We start from the raw sequence: 22441 nt of genomic DNA, 5'->3' as shown, positions 1-22441 counted from the left end.
GCACCCCCAACTTCCCCCCAATTTCATAACACATCCATTAGACCAGGAGTCGGGAACCTTTTTAGCCGAGAGAGCCAAAAAAGTCACATATTTTAAAATGTATTTCCGTGAGAGCCATACAATATTTTTTTTTAACTCTGAATACAACTAAATGTGTGAATTTTTAAACAAGACCAAAAATTTTAGAGTATAAGAAGTCTCTGAATGTATTGTTAATATTTTTTTTTAATAACATCTGTGGGAGCCAAGTTTTGGTTTACGTTTGGTAATGCGCAAATTCAGAGTGTTAATATTTTAATGTTAACAAATAATGTTTTATGTTAATATTCGATTTATATGTATAAGCTACACTTGTTTTATTGCATTAATTTTGATTTTGGAAAATCTTAGGATTGTCATTTTTGAAGTTTTACGTAAATATGTTACTGTCACTTTAAGAGCAATAGTGCGCACGAGGGAAAACAGCACGCACTGTGAGAACGTGTTAGTTGAGGCAGCGCATAAAAATGGAGCCAAATGGTTTTCTTACCATAGTTTTGTTTATTTTTGAGAATTACTTGATTTGATTACTTCTGTATTTATGTATAATTTATTCATTACTTATTGTGTTAACAAATGTCAGCTAAGATTTATCTGAGAGCCAGATGCAGTCATCAAAAGAGCCATGTCTGGCTCGCGAGCCATAGGTTCCCGACCCCTGCAATAGACTAAAAATGTGCACATGGCAACTACACAGTTTTCACAATGAGACTATAATAAATAAATAAATAAATGAAATAACTCCATATTAAGTCATTACAGGGGCTGAGAGGCTCCTCCCACCATGTCTGGCTCCGCCCCTGGGTCTAAATGACAATATGTTGGAGAACACAGAACTCATAAGTTCACTTTACAGTGTTCTACAGCACTTTGTAATGGTCAACATTTTCAGCTCAAATCCCCATAATTCCTCTTGTCTGTGTCCAGGCCTGGGTCGTTATAAGTTTGTAATTCAAATATTTCATAATTTCTCTGAATAATGCCATGGCTGATTCTTCCAGTGTTCAGGTTAGCATGGTGCAAGCAAAAATCACACTTTCAATGTTTTAAATGTTTGCCAAATATTTTATTTTATTTCAAATTGTGTGGTTCAAACAGCAAAATGTAACTAATATGAGGCAACGAATGATTTCGAAAACAAGCTACGCCCATGTTAGCATCTTGTTATAAATATGACTTGAAACTTTATATACTACGAGCTAATATGCTAACTTTATATGCTAGCTTTATGTAGAGACTGAAACCAGGTCCAAGCTAGGTCTAAACCTGATCTAAACTAGTCCAGGACTCTACCAGGACTCTACCAGGACTCGACCTGGTCTAGACCTGGTCTAATCTCAGACTAAAGTGTTTCTGGTCTGGTTTAGCTTGGTTTTATTTTTTCTGGACAGTAGCTGGATTTAAACTGAACTCAAAGGGAAATAAAAGATGCAGTACTGTACATTATAAAAGCATTTATTATGTGTTAATAACTGATCAAATACATGGATTTATTTATTTACATTTCATGGAGACCAGAATGGAACTCGCAGCTTGTGTAAATATCTGTAATTATTTCTGTTCATTCATTTGTATCATATCGGCTCTGTACAGCGTTAATTTACTTTTATGTTGGTTTTTAAATTATTTTGTATTTTATTTTTGATAAAGTGGTTATAAATAAATATTCATTGGGCATGCAGACTTACCACTGAGTCTTGGTGTTTGTTGAACAATGTGAAACTTTGTGGAAACATTGGGTAAATAAAAGAGCAACAATATCAGTTTCCCCAGGCACAAAAAAAGAAACGGAAATGGTACGAATACTGTTGCCTGATAACAGTCTAATTACCAAACTAGTGCCACCGTTGTTTATCTAAAGTGAAAATCAGATGTTGCCATAGAAACAGGCAGTGCACTGTCTCTGCCTCAGCAGCATCATTTTTTTATTAGCTATATTTTTCTTTCTCAAAAACAAAAATCATAATGGCTTTCAATATTGAACAGAACTCGGCTCTAAACCATATGGTTCATTGTCAGAGGACGGGCTACAGACCTCTTAGATTAACTGTCCAGCCGTTTGCTGGTCTGCTTAAATTAAATCTGCCTCTCCCTCAACTTTCTCCAATCACATTAAAGTATGAACTCTAAGAAGAGGTTATATTTCACTCTCCAAGAATAAATGCTTGTACTTATTTCCAGATGCTCCGATCACAGAGAGAACAGAGGGCACTCAACCTCCCTCCCTCTTAGGTCAAGTGTTTTTGGCCTCAATATTTCTGGTGTGTGGTAGTTTTATTTATTTATTTATATTTATATATATATATATATATATTATATATATATATTAATAAAACAGCGGTCCAATCAGATTAGGTTGTTTTACATGTGCACACTTTTGTTATTTTTATTAAAATGACGTGAAAGCAGAAAAAAAAAATCAATTTCTGATCATGGTCCTTTTGAATTTTTTTGTAGTTTACATTTGTCATTTAAATAATCTTAAAAGTCCACAGCCGGCAGCATGTTCTCTCCTCAGATTAACAGTTTTGTGCTTCACTCAAGTTAGACAAGTGAGTCCACACTTGTCTGCAGAATCTATTGTACTGTAAGAGTGTCATATTTGGCTACTCTGCCCACCTCTCAACCATTTGAACATCAACCTCTATCATAAAGTGTTGTGTTTTGTTTTGTTTTTTTAAAAAAAAGCAAAAGTAGTTTTCCAGTTTTTATTTCAAGACAGAACAGACTTGCATAACAGCAGTAGAGCAGCGGCGGAGGTCGACGGCGGACGCTCCGTAGTGCAAACGCGTCATTGACAAAAGTTTAGGCACAAGTTCAGCTACAGCTAAATGCTCACATCATTCACAACATCCAAGTCTGAAGCAGAGAGACAAGTCCTACACTGATTTAAGCCTGTGACTCCTGCCTGAAGATTAACTATTATTTCCAAAAATACATCAACACCATAGACTGTATACATACATGGACATAGCTAACGTGCTAACCGACGCGGTCCAAATAAGTGAGCATGGTCGTGCTTCTGGTTCCATCGATTCAGTGAGCCTCATCATTTTAGTGTATTAAAATGTTTGTATTAACCCCCCCTACAAGACCCTTGTATTTTTATTTCACGATTTTGCCCTCGAAACAAGATATGAACATTAATGGCAAATCAGACCCCTTCTTTCTCCGAGGTCACGCCCACTAGCGTTAGCAACAGGATTTGATTGACAGTGTTGCCAAGCGCCAGCTCCCTGCTAAATCAGAGGTGTGGGTGGGAAGGGGTGGTACCTTCAACAGCTTTGCTGCAGATTGGCTCTTTGGTTGCTATGATACTCACGATCAGAATTCCAAATATGGACCTCTGCTCCAAATTGTCCCCTAAAACGGCTCTAGCCTCAATGAGCTTCATTTCACTGGAGCCGAACGCCGTGGATGACGTCACACTCACTCAATCCATTTTATACAGTCTATGGTAAATACACAAGCCCCGTTTCCACACTATATGGGTCAGATCATGGTTTATTATGAATATGAAAAGAAAATTAGGACCAAAATGGGTTTAAATAAAATTTAACACAAAACTACACTACACTTTTCATTGAACAATGCCATAGATGCAGAGTTAAACCTGCAGATACACGTGTACTGGTCATTTGAGACCAATTTTTTTTAATCTTTAATGATTTTAATATATATTAATTTTCCTTCTACAACCCACAGCAGCACATTGATAAAGATGACTGAAGTGTCTTGATCAAGGGCAGCACAGTGTACGATGCCAGTAGCAGGAAATTGAACCACCACCTGATGGAGCTACTGAAGCACCAATACAGATATATATTTTTCTTATTTCATTTTTGGAGTATTTTTGTAATAATGTAAGACTATACTAGAGTAACACTTAAAATTGATGATGAAACTCTCTAAAATACATCAAGATGACTTAAAAAAACTACTAAAATTTGACTAAAAGTATAGCTCTACCTAATAGCATGAACTGTATCATGTAGTGGAAACAGGGCTGGTTTACATCTGAGCTTATGGTCCCAAACTACAATCACACTTGAGAAAATAAGAGGCTTGGTTCAGTTTAAGGTGAGTTTGAGTGAGGCATCCATCAGAATACAGGACCTTTTTAATTAACACTATTTTAAGTTCAAGTCAGTATACAAGTAATGACATAACAAAGACTAACATTATCCAAACAAAGATCCCAACTGAAAAGATTAACTCTAATTTGAGCCCAGTTACAAAACTCTGTACACGTGGTAGAAGGTCCAAGAACCAGCGCAATAATACTGAAAAATATTTGAATAGTAAAAATGAATTGGGGTGGCAAAAAATCTGTAGTACCAGATTTGCCCAGTGTATTTGACCAAAATGTGTCTTTCCCAGTGCAGATGTATTGTGTAAGCTGCTCCTAGAATAAGCCTGCATCCATTTATAAAGCGTTTTATTGTTCGAGAATCAGGAAGTGCGAGTTAGCCTGCTAGTTGTTAGCTTTACTGTTATGACAAAACTCAGCTCTGGTCTCTAAAAGTTGTGAAAAGTGCTTATAAACTCATCATGGTGAATAATTAGGGTGTTCTGAATGCATGAGGTAAGTGAGAAATAACTTTGGACCAAACTGTTAAGTGAACTAGCTGTTTTTAACATTCTTAAAGAAATAAAAGTCAGGTACAGCGCTTGTAAGTATGAAAACTCCAATGTTAACCCTGCTAACCCTGTAGTTTAGATCTGTACAAACATGTTCTGAAATGTCCCTGTGTGTCTTATTCTGCATGTTATCCCTGTAGATTAGATCTGTACATGTTTTGAACATGTTCTGAAATGTGATTTTTGTACTATTTTGTCATATTTCTTTTGGTCAATTCTTCTGGACAGTTACACATTTTCTCCTAGATTATTCATCGCTATTGGCTGGCTGGGATCTGAGCACTCCAAACATATCCTTCAAGGATTATGTTGTGGAAATCTGGTACCAGTTTTATGGTATAAAATATATATATATAAACAAAAAACCTTTCCATTGGTAATGTCGCCCTCTGTTGGGAGTTAAATTATGTGCTATCCAATTTATATCGAACTGGAATAAACCATCTTTTGAATTTTCACTATTTAAAAAAAACTATTCAGTCTAAATTGAAAAAGGAAAATATAACCACGAATCTTGGATTTGTGGTTGCCTGTGAACTCATTCAAACGCACTTCAAACTGCTGAGCTTTTCCACCTCATATGGCAACTTGACATCTCTAACATTGAAAAAATAATCCTAGCTCAAAATAATTCCAAATATGTAGCAACATACAAAATAAATATCACCTCTGGCTTACTCTAGGCATTATCACAAAATATGTAAAGAGCTTTTTGTTTTTCTACGCGGAACACCTCATTTTCGCTATCAGGACGCTAGTACTCCGCGGCGGATAAAATCATAGCGTCGAGTTAGCGTACCTTCATTCCCGTTGCAACGTTTCAAATCAGAATCAGCATCCAGTCGCTGTTTCGAGTTTGTTAGCGGCTTTAGCATAGCCTTACGCTGCTTGTTCAAATCCTCGTTTTCAAATTTCCGTTTCGGGATCCTGAATTTCCCCCAACTTCTCCCGTTAGCCGTGCCGTTAGCTTGATGTTTCTTCGACAACCCATTTGGAACTATTGGGTTAGCCTTTAGCCGCACATTAGCATCATTAGCGTCCCAGTCTCCGTACATAACGTAGCTATCAGAATCCTTATGGCGAATGTCTACCAAGTGTATGGACAACTGGCGGTCTTTGAATCCATTTTGTGTAGTTTTTTTCCGTTTTTCTTGCTTTTTGAGATTGCGTTTATGCCTTAAAACTTCACCATCTTCATTTCTTTTGCCTTCAACTTTTATGGCAACATCTTGCTCAAAATTTTGGGGTTGGATTTCCTCATTTTGCAGTTCAAATTTAGCCTCCAGAGCCTCACAAGTGACATCGTTAGCAGTTTGGCTATGGGTTTGGCTATGGGTTTGGAGTGTGGCTTTTTCAGATGGACTTGAATGTGCTAAATCTCTCTGTTCGTGGCTTTTCCTGCGTTTCTTCTTCTTGTGATGTTTGGATTTCCGGGACGTTGAGGAAGAGGTGTGATTCAGAGTGGACTGAGACGAGACCAGGCCAAGAGACAGCAGCTGCTCCAGGTCTTTGGCCGACGGGTCGCCTGCAGAAACAAGAAAACATGCGATGAATGGAGTCAATTATGGGTGTTCACGGTTAACCGGGTAAAATGTCACTCGGATAAACAAAGGAGACTGTGATTGGTTAACTGGCATGTTTCATTTGCCTAGTGTTCTATGTGTACTTGTGGCACTTGTGCTCTCCGGTGCTGTAAATGTGCAACTTTGCTGTCTTTGGGGGGGGAAAGTTTGCTGACCTGCAGTAATAATTAGAGATTGACCTATATGGGTTTTTTCATGACTAATGCAAGGCAAGTTTATTTGAATTACCTTGTGTATGAATTGTGCTGTACAAAGTGCTTTACAGAATAAGAAAGACATTAAAATCACACAAATCAAAACATAAATAATCCCCAATCTGCAACTCTCTCACCCACCCTTTAAAAAACTCTCGCACTCTTTAAACACGGTCTTGCTCAGTTTAAGAACTTTCCCATTACTTTACAAAAAACGTTCCTGTCACTTTACTATGTCTAATAAAAGTCCGTCAGTCCATGTTTCTTTTGTCATCATAAAATTAATGCAGATTGTTTAGAATCCAGAGCAGCCGATAAGCTCTGATTTAGATAATTTTATCCAAATAATGTCTTGGCCCATAAGAGGGCGGTGTAGTCATGTTTTGTGCAGATATCGCTTTGCACAGGTGTTAAAAGAAAATCTTCATATAAAGCTTTGTGTGTACTATTTCGGCAGCAAGTGGTCAAAAACAAAATCAGTCTGCCCTGGAAATTTTAGGCTGATAGCACATATGCTGAAAAGTACAAATACATTTGATGTATCTTTATGTCGTGGTGATACCCTCAAACACTACCCACAATGTAATTTGACTAACCATTAGTGCAAGCTCTCAGTGGTTTATTAAAGCAAATGAAAATTAATTTGAAAGTGGTTTTCTTTTAGTGTTCCTAAGTCTGTGGGATTGAGGCTGACCCGAGTGGGACTGACCTGAGTGCAGTTTATGGTCCAGAAGTCGGACCTGGTGTTGAAAGATCTGCTCCTGGATCCTCCACATGGAGCGTTTCATCTTCTCCCTCCGGGTCACCATGTAGGTCAGGTTACGCACCTGAGGAGACCAGGGTTTAGTGAGAAGGCTTTAGTCTAAAGCTTTGAAACATGACATTTACAATATGACACAAAGCAGAACGTCATTTATAAAAACTGCACTAAAGCTACAAACATGAACGACCCAGCAGCAGTCCTGTGGTGCCACTAAAATGTAACAGCCCATTTGAATATTTGGGTGAACTGAGTCATAATGAATGCAAAACGTGTATAATAAAATTGATCCAAAATATTAATTTTGTACGTTAGCCTGGTATTGATCTCACACACACACACACACACACACCCCCCACACACACACACACACACACGGTCTGTCACAATAAAATATTTTGAAGTTTGATATAATCGCTGAAGAAAGTATATACAATAAACGGTAATATTGAAACTATTTTATGCCACCCTCATCATAATTCTAAAGTAGAACTATCCTCCAAAAAATATTCAAAATGTACAATATGGTTCAAAACATGAGCTGCAATAAATGGCAAAATGAAACACTTTAGTAGAAAGTTTGTATCTGACATAGAAGTTATGTATTCAGCCCTCCACAGCTCAAATCTAATTGTAAAACAGAAAAATAACCAAGTTCCCGACTAGTACCATAAATACACAGTGTTCCAAATTATTATGCAAATTGTGTTTAAGTGTCACAAAACTTTTTTTTTTGTTTTCCAGTGAAACTCATGGATGGTATAGTGTCTCAGGGCTCTTTGGGTCAGTGAAATCTCTCTCAGACACCTGGGACTATTAGTTTGTCAGCTCAGTCCACCATGCCACCATGCCCATGCCAGCCACCATGTCCCAACAAGGCTGCAACGTCAGCAAGGAGGTGGCGGAGTCATGTGTTGGGCCAGCATCATGGGGAGAGAGCTGGTCGGCCCCTTTAGGGCCCCTTAAGGTGTGAAAATGACCTCTTCTGACTGACCACATTTGTCCATGGTACAAAAAGAACTGTGCTTTCGGCCCCTTTAGGGCCCCTTAAGGTGTGAAAATGACCTCTTCTGACTGACCACATTTGTCCATGGTACAAAAAGAACTGTGCTTTCATGCAAAAATGCACCATCTCATGCTCCAAGTAATACCTCTGCATCATTGGCTGCTATGGGCATAAAAGAGAGACTCATGGTGTGGCCCTCATCCTCCCCTGACCTCACCCCTATTGAGAACCTTTGGAGCATTCTCAAGAAAAAGATCTACGAGGGCGGGAGGCAGTTCACATCCAAACAGCAGCTCTGGAAGGCTATTCTGACATCCAGCAAAGAAATTCAAGCAAAAACTCTCCACAAACTCACAAGTTCAATGGATGCGAGAATTGTGAAGCTCCTCTCAAATAAGGGGTCCTTGTTAAAATGTAACTTGACCTGTTGAGATGTTTTGATTGAAATAGCTTTTGATTTCAGTAAAATGCTAATGCTTCTAATTGAAAAATAAACAAATGACAATTTTCAGTTCTTTACAACAATAACATGGTTTGAAACTCTGTTGTGCATAATAGTTTGGAACAGTGCATTTTAAGTTTTTATTTTTTTAAATACTCTTATGACGTTTGTTCAACAACATTCGAATTGTACTCTAAAGGTTGATGACTTGAAACTAATGATGAAGGTCATTTATACTGACAGTTTGACAAAATAAAATAAAAAAATCATTTGCATAATAATTTGGAACACAGTGCACTCAAAAATGACTGTTCTATCTGGCACATACTGAACCATAAGTCAGTATAGTGTTAATGTGACAGGCCTAAACAACACTTTTCCTTCTGAAGACTCTTTAAATAATTACATAACGGATATAGACAAAATGGCTCGTGGTTCCCCGCGGCTCTGGGACATGAGCTCATTCTTCATTTCAAAGCCAATGCAATGCCTTTGAAATACAGAGTGGACTCTATGGAGACTCATTCAGAGAGATTCAGACACAGCTCACTACACTTAGGTCATGTGACTCTGGGTCTAGTCTAAAGTCTAAACTGATAAAACTTGATTTGTGTCATAAATAACGATCAGATTGAACTGGCACAAGTCTTTATGGACTAATAATAATCATAACAAATTTAGAAGTTTTTGTTAAGATGGATTTTACACAAACGCACTGGGTTCTTAATTTTTTTAAATCTGAGATGTGGAAATTCTTGCTCTTTTAACAGCTTGAGCTAAAGCAGCTAACGCTAGCATCTTTACACCATATCAGTTTATTTAAGAGTGTTTTATTCATAATCAGGACAGTGAGATACACCAGCACTTCTATCTGCTTCATTCAGTCGTGTTGTGTCCAGTTAAAGACCTGTCTCTGTCCACTGTTGTTTTTACGACTCTCGCAATGCATTGTGGTCTATATTGACCGCTCTAGTGAACAGCGCTGGATACTACTTTTCAAGGTGCATTGTGGGAAATTTTAAGTGCACTACTTTTTCACTCAGTCATTTGGACACCAATAAAATTCAGACACAGCCTTTGATTTGAAATTTACCTGAAATACTCTAGAAACAAACCTTCACTGTTCATGTATCACATTTTATTTACTCCTCTGAGTTTGGTAGCGACCTACCCTCTCCAGGTCCTGCCTCAGATGCGTAAAAAGCTGGAGCCTCCTTCTCAACACTTCCTGTTCACGTCGTGCCAAACTGTCCTCTTCGTCTTTTTTGGGCGTCACCAGCGGCCGGTTGAAGTTCGCTTTTCGCTTCAGCTTCCAGTACTGAAACAGGAAGTCCACTGTTTCCCGGGCGACTTTCAAATGCGTTGCCACCTCCTCTGGATCCACAAATTTATAAAACTCATCCTCCATCTCTTGTAGCTTCAGTTTCCGTAGATTCACCCTCTTTTCCGCTTCGGCGACGCTCTCCTCATCTCTTTTGTTGGTTCGTTTGGAGTTCTTGGGGCTTTGACCGTCCCCGGTTGGGTCCTGTCCATCTTCAGACTCCTCCAGACCTGAGTGTTTGGGGCAGAACGCTTTAAATTTGACCTCCTCCTCTTCGGTCAGAATCGTGTTCATTTCAAGGCCAGCGTGTTGGCAGCAGGTCACGTGGAAAGCAGAGCGGCAGTTCTTGGCCGAGCACTGGAATGGAAACAAGGAAATGTATACAGTTAAAGAAGCACTACGTAACTTTCTTGCTTGTCTCTATGGAGATGCTGCTTTGCCAGACATGTCCCACAGCGTAGCTTTAAACTTATTCGTCTTGCATTATTAACTAACCTTTCATCTCCATGTAGGCTTGAATGATGTGGACAAAATATCTGTAATTTGTGACTATTTTCTTTACTGGAGGATTCTGTTCAATGTTTACAATTTAAAAACACATCCAAGAGCATCAACATTTGAGAGAGGACTGAAACGTGAGGGCATCTGACACACAGACATTTCTGTACACGCTCTATAACATTGAATGCCCTTCAAGACAACTGTTGTGATTTTGGGCATTACAAAAATAAAATGAATTGAATTGAACATGTATATTATATGCACAGGGTCATTGGCTGTGACAGATGGCTCCCCCTGGTGGCTGCTGCGATGCTGCAGGGGAGGGGCACTTTTGTCCTGAGGGCTGCTATTGCTTCACTACTCAATGTGTTTAAACTGCTCCTTCTTACAGCACTACTCCATGGAGACAGATGGATGCATGTAATGCCATACTGTGGAACATGTGATCGCTCACGAGCATCACACATTTGGGACAGGTGAAGTAAATACATTAATTAATTATTTCCAATAATTAATAAATTAATCGCCAAAACTATAAAACTGCCTCCCTCACCTGGATGCAGGCCCCCGTCTTCTCTTTGCAGATGCAGCAGATCAGGGCCCATCTGTTACTGGGGATGTGAGACACGTTTGTGATCGGCTCCATCTTCTCTGGGTTCCCAATGCTCACCTGGAGCCAGAAGAAAACAAATTATTCACACGAAAACATACACAAAACTATACCATTCCAAATAAAAGGCTAAATGTCTTCTCTAATGAAGAAAACTGGATTAATAGCAGCAAATCTGGATACGAGAGCCTTGGTCAGTCTGTGTTGTAGGATGGACAGTGACTTGACCTGTGCATCGACACCTCTGACCTGTGGGTCAGTGTCTAACAGTTCTACCAATAATGTTTCAGGCAAGAGCATAGACTGTATATATAAATGGACATGGCTAACCTGTTAGCGGCCACGTTCCAAATAGGTGGGTCATGGGTGCACTTCCGGCTCCAACTCACTTTACATTAAAAAACACCCCTCTCTCTGTAACTGCTGCTGCTGTCAGACTCGTCATTTTGGTCTTAAAATGTTCACAATAAAGTTCTCTAAATGATCCTGGTTTATTTTGCCATCATCTCACGATTAATAACAGACAAATAAAGCGTTTTTTTTCCCCGAGGTCACTCCTGCTAGCATTATCAACAGATTTGATTGACAGTTGTTAAGCCCACTCCTTGCTAAATCAGTGGTGTGGGCAGGAAGGGGCGTTACCTTCAACAGCCTCACTCCGTATTTGGCTCTTTGGTTGTTATAATACTTGTTTGAAATCCATATATGGAACTCTGGTCCAAATTGTCCCCTATAACTGCTCTAGCCTCGATGAGCTTCATTTGACTGGTGCTGAATGCTGTGGGTGACGTCACACTCAGTCCACTTCTTTATACAGTTTGTGTCCACTGATTCAAATACCGCTCTGGACCACACACTCAAACATTTAGCCACAGACTTCCATGTACAGCACCAAGGAAGCGTGTCATTCACTAGCTATTCCTGTTTAACTTCCTCTCACCTCAGGTATCCACAGGGCACAGCTGACATGGACCCACTTCGTCCCACTGCGAGTCGGCTTCATGGCTCCTCCGTTCTTTGGACAGAGCTGACACTTCGGGAGGATCCCCAGGGCACAGATTCGACACAACCAACTCCCGGTGGGCACCTTCTGGATCCCATAACAGGCCTGAGGAGAAGAGGTGGTAGATTTGGGAAACATCAGTCCACTGTAAGAGCAATGAAGTCCTGTCTTATGAAACTCTCATGTGACTGTAAAGGGCCCATATTACACTATTCTCTGATCTGTTCTAATGTAGTTTCATCATCAGAGTTGTGGGTTACTCAAATGTGTGAATGAAAGAAAACACAACTCCAGGTATGTTTTGAGGAGGGAACATTATAACATGGCATAAAGCTCACAAGAGTCCAATTTGTGTTATATAAGACCTTTAAAACAAATTCTATCTAGAAGCCCTCAGTAAGCATATTAAAAGTATTATTGAGGAAAATAGTCAATTGCTTCTTTTTTTTATTATTTTTGAGTTAATATGTTTTTGTGAATATTTATGATAGACCGCCATATTAGATCGATATATTGATTCTTGTTGGTTCTCGCCCTGGCACAGACCTGGTGCACGCAGATGTTGCACTTGTCACAGAAGACCATCTCGTTGTTCTCTTCTCCATCGGGCGAGCGGCACACGTCACACACCACATCCTCGTCAAACTCGATGCCCAGCCCTTCCTGCGTCTCTACCGCGACTGCCATGTTCTCGTGACAACGCCGCTCCAGCTCCTCCAGCACACGCTCCATGGACGCCTCATCCACACGAGGCAACGCTAAACGTGAGAGAGAGGAGTTCAGCTTGGTTTACACCGATATGTGGCCTATATGAGCTTTAAGACATACTTTGGTTCAAAGTGCAAAGTGTTATCTGGCCCTAACTCAATGTCAGTTAAAAAATAAACAACAGTCCTGAACGTATCTACAGGGTTACTCCCATTATTCTTATATAGTGGTCCCTCGCTATTTCGCGGTTCACTTTTTGTGGATTTTTTTGTGTGCAATTTTGCATGCTTTTTTACAGTCTATGAGCGCACATTGTGTTCTGCATCTTGATTAGCTAAGGGACATGCCATGTCTCCTGTACAGTACAGAATGCGTTCAGCCAAATTTACATAAATGTTCGATGCTAGCAATGTGACTCTGAAACACTGGGGCATCAAGAACACATTGGAAGCCTCTATGTTTGAGGGCAGGCGCCTCTGACGCGTGTCATGGACGTGTGTCCAGAGCGTCCATTGCGGTCTGTGAGTGCCTATGGATGCTTTGTTTTCCCTGTGTCTTTGTGAATGCTGCAGACCAGGGCGAGAGAGTGCATTTATTACAAAAAAAAATATCAACGAAGGTGATCGACTCTGCGGCGTGTCTGGGTCCGTGACTAGCCTTTATGCAGCTGGTGCACCCAGCATAATTAAGTTGCCGTTAGTTTGTGGCTGATGTCCTTCTACTTGTTCTTGATAATGACACTGCTTTGTCACCAGAGTGTAGTCTCTGATTGATTGACGCTGCACACCGAACCAAAAAGTTCAGCTTTTTCAACTTTTGGACGCACGTACAGAGCATCTGACGCCTGAACGCTCAAAACGCACCTCATCAATGCCAGATTTGCGGCGCGACGCAGGGCTGCCAAGACTCACGTCCACTGGAGACTTTGCATGTAAGATAATAAGGATAATAATAAGGACGACAGCAGCAATAAGTTTGAACAAGGATGCAAAAAGAGTTGTAACTGCCCGCACCAAGACCATCGTGTGGATGGAGTCTGCTTTAGCTTTGTGGATCCGTGACTGCAAGAAAAAGAACATTGCGAGACACTACAGTGGAGAGCGCCAGGACGCAGAGGCGCAGTCAGAGGAACTGTGAAATACGCATCACTATTAATCGTGAGCGTGAGTCACTATTAATCATTTATGTATCCAACCTCATAGGTTGATCATTAAAATTAAGTTAGTTACAGTATTTCTACAAGCTGTCATTTTTATTTACTGTACAATATAGTATTTGGTTTTGTTCTATAACACTGTGCTTATATTTTAAACCACAGAAATGTGAGAAAACGTTAATTTTGTCTGAGGAAAGTGTATAAAGTGTGTGGTGAGGGGTTTTATAGCTGCAAAACACATATAATAATTACAATAAATGAAATCCGCGAAGTATAAATCTTTATTTTTTACGAGTTATTTTTGGAATGTAACTCCCGCGATAGACAAGGGAACACTGTAATCTGTTTTAGGGTTATTGTGTTGTGGCATTAGAGTAGTTGTACATGTATTTGAGTTAAATGTGCCCCAACCATAGACTGTATATATAAATGGACATAGTTAACCTGCTAGCCACTGCATTCCAAATAGGATGGGATCAATGCAAAGTGAATTGGGGCCCCTCGCTCTGTTTTTATTTCTCTATTGTGCCCATGAATCAAGATATGAACATTAATAACAGACAAATCAGATGCCTTCTTTCCCCAAGGTCACTCCCACTGGCATTACAGGCTTGATTGACAGCGTCGCTAAGGGAAGGGGCGTTAACTGCAACAGCCTCACCCCGCATTGGCTCTTTGGTTGCCATGACACCCGCGGACAGAACTCCAAATATGGAACTCTGCTCCAAATTGGCCCCTATAACTGCTCTAGCCTCGATGAGCTTCATTTGGAGCCGAAAGCTGTGGGTGATGTCACACTCACTTTCCATTTTACTGGTGGGACCATAGACTGTATATAGATGTACTGTAGAAGCAGCTCTTGAGGTCAAAATAAGTCTGCTGTAGGGTGTCTGCATCTATTTAGATATAGAAGCATTTTATTGTCCAATAATCTAGAAGTGCATGTTAGCATGCTAGTTTTTGTTAGTATTATAGTGCCAGCAAAACTCCGCTCTAGACTCTGAAAGATGTAAAAAATCGCTTAAAAAATTCATCACTGTGAATAATTACAATGCTTGGAATGGATTAGGAAAGTAAGGAATAAGTTTGGACCTCTGCAAACCGTTTAAACATTAACAGAACTAGTCAGTTTTAAAGGAGCTGTACCTCATTTTTTACTCTGATCCCCAGTGCTTCAGTTTAAACTGTGCCCTGCTCTCACCCATGTCGCTGAACTCCTGGTTGACCTCTTGCAGCCAGGCTACGTCCTCCTCATCCAGGTCATATCGGCACATTCCCTCCGCCAGAGTCCGGATGTCCACGTATCCCAGAGCCTCCGAGCCCGACGTCCGGATCAGCTTCTTGGGACGCACAAACATCACCTCCTTCCCCTTCTCCGACAGCACTCTGGAGTATGCAATAGACCAGAAGCAGACTTGGATTAAAGGACATGGTGCTGAGCATACAGGAGTTATGGCTTTTTCAGCAATTGTAATTTTGAGTGAAGACTTTTTGTTTTGCAAAATAGCCAGAGACTGTATATATAAATGGACATAGCTAAGGCGCTAGCTGTCACGTTTCAAACAAGAAGTGATCATGAGCCCGCTTCTGGCTCCATCGACTCTGGCTCCAATTCACTTTACGTTGAAAAAATGTGCTCCCTCTGTCTGCAACTGCCGCTTTAAGGAAAACAGTCTTCCTTTGCATTTCCTCTGTACCTGACCAGGGGCTGTGGGATGGAGTGGGGACTGACGGGGACCTGCACCCCCTTCTCCCACTCCTGCCTCCAGGGGTCGGCCAAGAAGTAGAAGTCCTCCGGATTCAGGGCATATGAATCCGGCACCTTCATGGCTGTGATCAGGTCAGTACGGAACACCTGCGAACACAGAACAACAACCAGTTTAATGAACTAACCAGGGAACTATATCCAGGTGTGAGACATGAGCAGATGTAGATTAAATGAAGACAAGAGAAGTGTGTTAAACTTCAACAAATGCATTTAAACTCATATTACATGAAAACATTATAACACCCGTCACTTTAAACAACTTGAGATGCGTCGATTCAGCCTTTTCAGTTATCAAACTGATATCAATATTTTGACTTTGCCAATATTCACCAATACCAGCGTAGAGACAGAAAATGGAACCATTTTCTTCAACATCCCATATCACACAAAATGGACTTCTCAAAAACAGACCTGGAGTTGTGTTTTGTTTCATTCACACATGTTTGAGTAACACTTTATTATTAGTCTGTCTACATCTCCAAAGCTCAAAATGCTGTTTCACCTTGTGATGTCATGAAATAGTAGTTTAAGTTAACAGGTCCTTTTACTTTTAGTTCAGTAGAGATTGGCAGTTCCGGGGCTGAAATGATCTAAATTATTCTAGTGAAGGTGTGTGGAGTTTAAAAACACAGTGGAGCACTTCCTGTTTTACCACATGACATCATAGGGTGGAACAGAGTGTCTTCAGTTTGAGAGAAGAACTCAGCCTAAATATGCAGGCTTTGTGTGTTAAACATGTGTTTCCCATTAATAGAGGAGACTATGGTGGCCCCCATGGTCTAAAAACAATTTGGACTATATTGGCATAAAGAAATGTAACTAAAAAATGTGATTACATTTATAATAAAAGACAACGCTGGGCAAAAATGAATCTTAAAGGTTGAACATGGGCAATAAGTGAGATTTATATTATTAGATTATTCAAAATAAAATGATGTGTGCCACCAGAGCCTTACCCAGACCTCAGGGAAACACAGATTATCTATGTTTTGATCATCGGCCTATCACAAACAGCAAAACTATTCAGCCAAGAAACAGATTAAACTAAAACTTATTTTATTTGGCCTTTACACGTTGTATTGCTCTAAAGCCTCCCTCACTGGGAGCGGATCATCAATAATGTCCCGTCATAACCTTTATCTCCATCTGTTCATGTTTGTGTCTCTTCCTCTGAGTTAATTATTATTCAATTAACGTGTCCAGAGTTACATCTAATTTTAGACAAAGGAGGGGGAAGAGAATATGTGAGGGAGTATGTGGAGACAGTGGGGAGACTATGGGAGGGGTGGGGGGGCAGGAGGAGAGTATAGAGGGGGGGGCTGAGAGAGAATGAAATGTAACTGTCATATTTTGATATTTAATTCTGACAAATTCTCTCAATTTTTTTTCCTACAATAATCCCTCTGTTTTTTAGTGAAATCTGAACAGTTTTAAAGCCCTTCTGGGACTGCTGTGTGTGAATCTGCCTCAGCTGTATACAGTGATACCTTATTCAGATAACTGAACTGTTAATCTGTTTGTTGTATCTGTCCCTATTCAAATAAATAAAATAAATGTTTTTATCTCTGAATGAATTACGGTACTATCTCCTAACACAGTAACACAAAGTTAATGTTTATATATTATCTTAAACCTTGTCACGTGAGCGAGTGCTTCTTGTTGTTTACATCTGGTTTGACAAAAATCAACCAATCGTAAACTGAGTCATTTTGTTTTGCTTTAATCTGATTGGAGCAGCAGGGAGTTGGAGACCTCATGCCCCGCCCTCTCACTGCAGCCAGAAGATAAGAGACTTTATCAAACTTAGATTCAACAGAGACCACAGTTTGTTTCTCAAATCGTTCACGTCTCAAACCAAACGGTGTAATTCTTCAGTGATGGTTAGAGACTTCAGCCATTAATAATATTGTGAGAGTTATATAAAAACGTTAATGTAAAAACATGCTCCAAAAAAATAGCTGATTAAAGATAAAAATGGAAGAAAAATATCATATTTGTGCATTTTTGTATAGAATCTTTATTATTAGTTATTCAATTTCATTATTTTTATGCATTTTATTTAAAAAGACATGTATGGTCATTTCTCCATAATACTGTCTGAATATTGTTACTTGTTACATACAAGTATAGCAGTATCTCCCACCCCTAGTATTGAAATACACCCACCTACTACACGAACATTTTAATTTGAGGTTTAGCACAGCTATGTGTATTTCTGAGACCCCATTTTGTTTTTCTTCTCTTCTTGGTTGGGAAATGAGAGTCTGACAAAAAATACTGTATGAACATTCATGAGTCTGCAGTGTTGTGTGCAGACCTCAGTCACTGCAGTAAACTATAGCACTGTACTGTCCATGGGTTTCATAATAATGAGAAATTAGGACCATTGCCATAATGATTAAGAACTTAAAACAAAATACTATGCTTCCTGTTATACACAACATTTTGAAGACTTTTTCCCCATTCTAAAGCTAGACGCCTTTGAGTAAAAGACACAACTGTACCTCTGAGGGCTTCTGTCCTGTCCCTCGTCTGTGTTGAGATGAATGTGACCAGCAGGTGGAGTTACCTGGACAAAAATAAATAAAAATGAATATTACAAAAATTACAAATCATTTCCTATTCCCTTTGCAGCCGCTTTAATTCAGTTCAGTTATGAGATCAAATTAGGAAAACAGATGAGATAAGCAGCTCATTAGGCCGATCTCCGCTTCAGTTTTTTTTTTTTACAAATATAGCATAAACAATTCAAACGCTTTAAACAGATTGTGTAAAGCAGTGGACTAAGTGAGTGTGACGTCACCCACAGCGTTCGGCTCCAGTCAAATGAAGCTCATTGAGGCTAGAGCAGTTAAAGTGGAAAATTTGGAACCCAGTTTCATATTTGGAATTCTGACCACGAGTGTCACAGCAACCAAAAAGTCAATCTGGAGCAAGGCTGTTGAAGGTAACGCCCCTTCCTGCTCGCACTTCTGGTTTAGCAGGGATTTACAATTTCGGTTAAAATGACCAACATGCACGAACCACTTCAAATACAGTTGATTTTTATTAGAATAGGTCTGATTTAAAAGCCAAAAGCACAAAGCATTGACCGTAGAGAAAAGTTAAGGAAGTACTGGTACGATATGTTCAGGTTGTGTTTTTTAATGTTGTTTATCATATTATATATTGTCTGTACAGCACTATGGTCAGCTCGGAATGTTTTTTTTTAATATGATTTAGAAGAAAAAGTTATTTGATTAAACAGTTGAGTCTCTGTGGACTGTGAGCCTTGTTGCCATGCCGACCTGGTTGTTTCTCTGTAGAAGTCCACTCGAGTCCTGTCCCTAAACTGTCTCCTGCTCTGCTCCTGCTTAACCTCAATCAACCTCCTCTTCCTCCTCCAAGACCGTCCTCTCCTCCTCCTGTCTGAACACCACAAACTGATATTGCCTGTATTGTGTACATAACTAATTTCGCTTAAGTTAAGATTTTCATCAACATCTCCATTTCCTTGTATTTCTGTCATATCCAGTTCAAATTACAGATTGGTTAAAGAACAAGTTCATTTTTCCTACAAAGATCTGACAGATAACAGCATAAGCCATTCAAACAAATATGATGGCGCGTGCATATAATTTATTGCTAGTTTGCAAAGTTTGTCTATACTCCAAAGACAACATTATTTCATGTTTAACACACAATGGTAGTTTCTTATTCATCACCTCGTGGTCTTATACTAGTTCTGAAACATATCAAGACAGTTGTGTTTCTATATACTAGTTTTAGAATTATTTATCTGGATATTGATTTTTTTGACAACCCTAAAATGTCACCTACTTTTACTACATAAGACTACTCACTCATGCTAGGAAAGTGAAATCAAAGCAAGACAAACTAACTGCTTCACTAATTTCGGACATTGGCTCTGGCCTAAATTTGACTCAGAAATACTGAATCAAACACAACCAAAAATTGACCCTTTACTTTGGCTCTTTCTAGTGTCCACTTTGAGTCAGTATGTACTCACTGCCATTGTCAGAGTCTTCGCTGCTGCTCGGATGCCTGCTCCTCTTCATCATCATCGTCCGCGGAGCGACACCCAAATTTAATGCAAAAACCAGGGAAGTGGAATTACCTGTACAGAAAATCATTTTAATGTACGACCTGTATAACAGGGCAAATTAGGTTCAGCTCATATTCATATTTGGGACAAGTCACTTAAAATAAGAGCCCAGCAGAGAAGAAAGCTGAGACCAAACAGTCAACAAAACCCAATTGTTTTCGTAAAATGAAAATGTACAAAAAGACAAAAATAACAGTATTATATCTTATGTTTTAAGTACCCATTGTAAATGGTAAAATAAGCGAATATGTCTTGTTTTTATAAATGTTTTTCGTGGTTCCCAATTGACAAGTCTCGGACTTCATTTCCCATCATGCACCTGAGTAAACACTGCCCAGGCCGTAGCGGCTCCTTCAAAGTATAAACGAATATAAATATAGCGACGAACTAAAGCTATTTTTGCAATATGAGAGAACCACAAACTAGTAAAAATCTCATAAAATCATTGTGGGTTCTGTATTTAGCGGTGTCCCGCATTACGTAACTGCGCCGAGCAGGAGGCTCGCGCTGTTTACATTATGCAACACGCCGCGAAGTGTGTCACGAGTCTTAAAATAGTCCGCGTGGAGCCACATTTACAGTAGTCTGCTCCTGTTTACTTTGTGCACGTAAATATGCATTCTTTAAGCGCGAGGTTTGTGATTAAACTGGGGAGTTACGAGCATAAAGCACACTTTTGACATGGGACTAGCCCTTAGCTACGCACCACATCAAAGTGAAGCTGGCTAAGCGCTAGCGTTGTTTAGCACTAGCTAATGCCGCTTAGCATGCTCTTTGTCTTCTTTAAATCGGGCACACAGCTATAAAGTCTTTGGCTCAAACACTAAATGAAAGCATCATGTTCACTCGAACAGGTTGATAATATGTGACAGCAGCACAATAACAGGTTAAAAACCTCATTAGAACTGGTTAGCTTCTATCGTTAGCATGCTAGCTGCAGCTAATGTTTGTTAGCATCGCGTATCGCGTTGTCTCATGGTTCACTCCCCTGATGAAACTAGAGCAACCTGTCAAAGGTTAGGGGTCAATAATATTCTAGAAAGCTCTCATAATATTACATTTACACATTTAAACATCAGATCGCTGTATCATACGAGCTTTTAAGTGGTTTATGTTTCGGCTTTGCAGAATTTTGAGATTTTCTCACAAAAATACGACTGTGGTTAATCTTTGGCGCCATTTTAAATGACGGAGTGCGCTGAAGAAAACAAACTGCGAACAGAAACTTGCACAAAACCACGAGGAAAAAAGCAGTTGCAATATTCACAAGAACACGAGAGTTTTAGAAAAAGTGGAGGGTACGTACAGAGCACAGGCCGATCAGAACCGGGGCCACACTTTGGTGCAGCGCAGTTTGCAGAGTTCCGCCTGACACAAACGGTAGCGGGGCGGAGAGCTGGACCAGCCCCGGCTTCACTGCACCTCCGCCCGGCGACACGCGAGGGCAGCACCGCCTCGGCTAAAGTGGAGGACACAGTACACAGTGTACTTTCCACAAAAGACGAGCGGAAACTGCAGGAAAATGCACAATCACGGTAATCCCGCAGCGGGGACGCGAAGCACAGCCACGTTGCCCTGAGGCCGTTCAAGTGTAAACAACGTGGATGTGGGTGTGTGGGTGACGCAGCTGCACCGTCCCCTGCTTTTGGGAACAAGAGCGCTCGGGTTTATCTTTTAAAGGCACAGCACCAGAAATAGAAAAAAAATACAAATACAAAAAAATACCAGTGAACTGACAACCGTAGATAAAACATGATAATAACTGTGCAACAGTGCAATTATGCAGCAAAGAACATTTCAAGCACGTGCAGACTACAGAATGTACCAATCCAAAATGCACAAACTGTAAAATACTATACTTACATATGATCAACTGCATTTAGATTGTAACTTTTTAAAACAACTGTACTTCGCTGAGTAGTTTCCAGACATGATACTTTTGCTCTTACTCAAGTAATATACTATACAGTGTAACAGTACTCTTACTAGAGTAAAGTTGTGGTTCTTCCCACTGTAAATCTAAAGTGACTTGATCTTTATTTAACAATATAAAATCATCTGAACATTTGTGTTTCTTGCAGCTCCTTCAGATATGATTTAGTTTGATATTTTTAAAGGATAGACACAAAAATGAGACAGATTTTGTGCATTTAACTTTAACTTATAAATCAGATGCTAGATCCAGACAATTACTCTAACAATTCATCTTAAGTATTAGTTTCACTCTAAAAATATTAAGTTCTGTAAAAAATAATACATATTTAAAGGTGCACTATGTAACATTTCTCGCAGAGGGTCTGTCACCTGCTTCTCTCTATTGTTTTGCTTGGAATGTTCCACAGAATGTTGACACAGTATGGCACGAATGTAACCTTTCTCATAGGAGGCAAGCATGTGACGGCACCAGGCCAAGTTACAGCTCAGATCAGGGGAGAATTGACCTCATTCACAATAAGAATATTTAAATATATTACACAAAATGGACTCTTGTGAGCTTTAAGCCATGTCATTCACATATGTAACCCTTTATTATTAATCTGTCTCCATCTCCAAAGCTAGAAATGCTCTGTTTCAACATTAGAACAGAGATCAGAGAATAGTGTA

General features: G+C 39.7%; 1 protein-coding gene across 1 annotated transcript; it reads right to left on the bottom strand.

Moving 5' to 3' along the window:
* Nucleotides 1-2745: 2745 nt before the first annotated feature.
* jade1 (jade family PHD finger 1) lies at nucleotides 2746-21481 on the bottom strand. The gene is made up of 11 exons (XM_033988146.2): nucleotides 21144-21481; nucleotides 19742-19849; nucleotides 18237-18301; nucleotides 15662-15819; nucleotides 15166-15350; nucleotides 12647-12858; nucleotides 12038-12205; nucleotides 11041-11157; nucleotides 9837-10343; nucleotides 7167-7284; nucleotides 2746-6205 (listed from the first exon to the last, which is right to left on the bottom strand). The coding sequence occupies exons 2-11, from the start codon at nucleotides 19794-19796 to the stop codon at nucleotides 5427-5429; spliced, it is 2364 nt and encodes a 787-aa protein (XP_033844037.1). The 5' UTR covers nucleotides 19797-19849; nucleotides 21144-21481; the 3' UTR covers nucleotides 2746-5426.
* Nucleotides 21482-22441: the final 960 nt, after the last annotated feature.

This window comes from Periophthalmus magnuspinnatus, chromosome 22 (assembly GCF_009829125.3).
Source record: "Periophthalmus magnuspinnatus isolate fPerMag1 chromosome 22, fPerMag1.2.pri, whole genome shotgun sequence".
Taxonomy (NCBI): Eukaryota; Metazoa; Chordata; class Actinopteri; order Gobiiformes; family Gobiidae; genus Periophthalmus; species Periophthalmus magnuspinnatus.
Note: the sequence above shows the minus strand (reverse complement) of the source record. Positions and strands in the feature narration are given on the sequence as shown.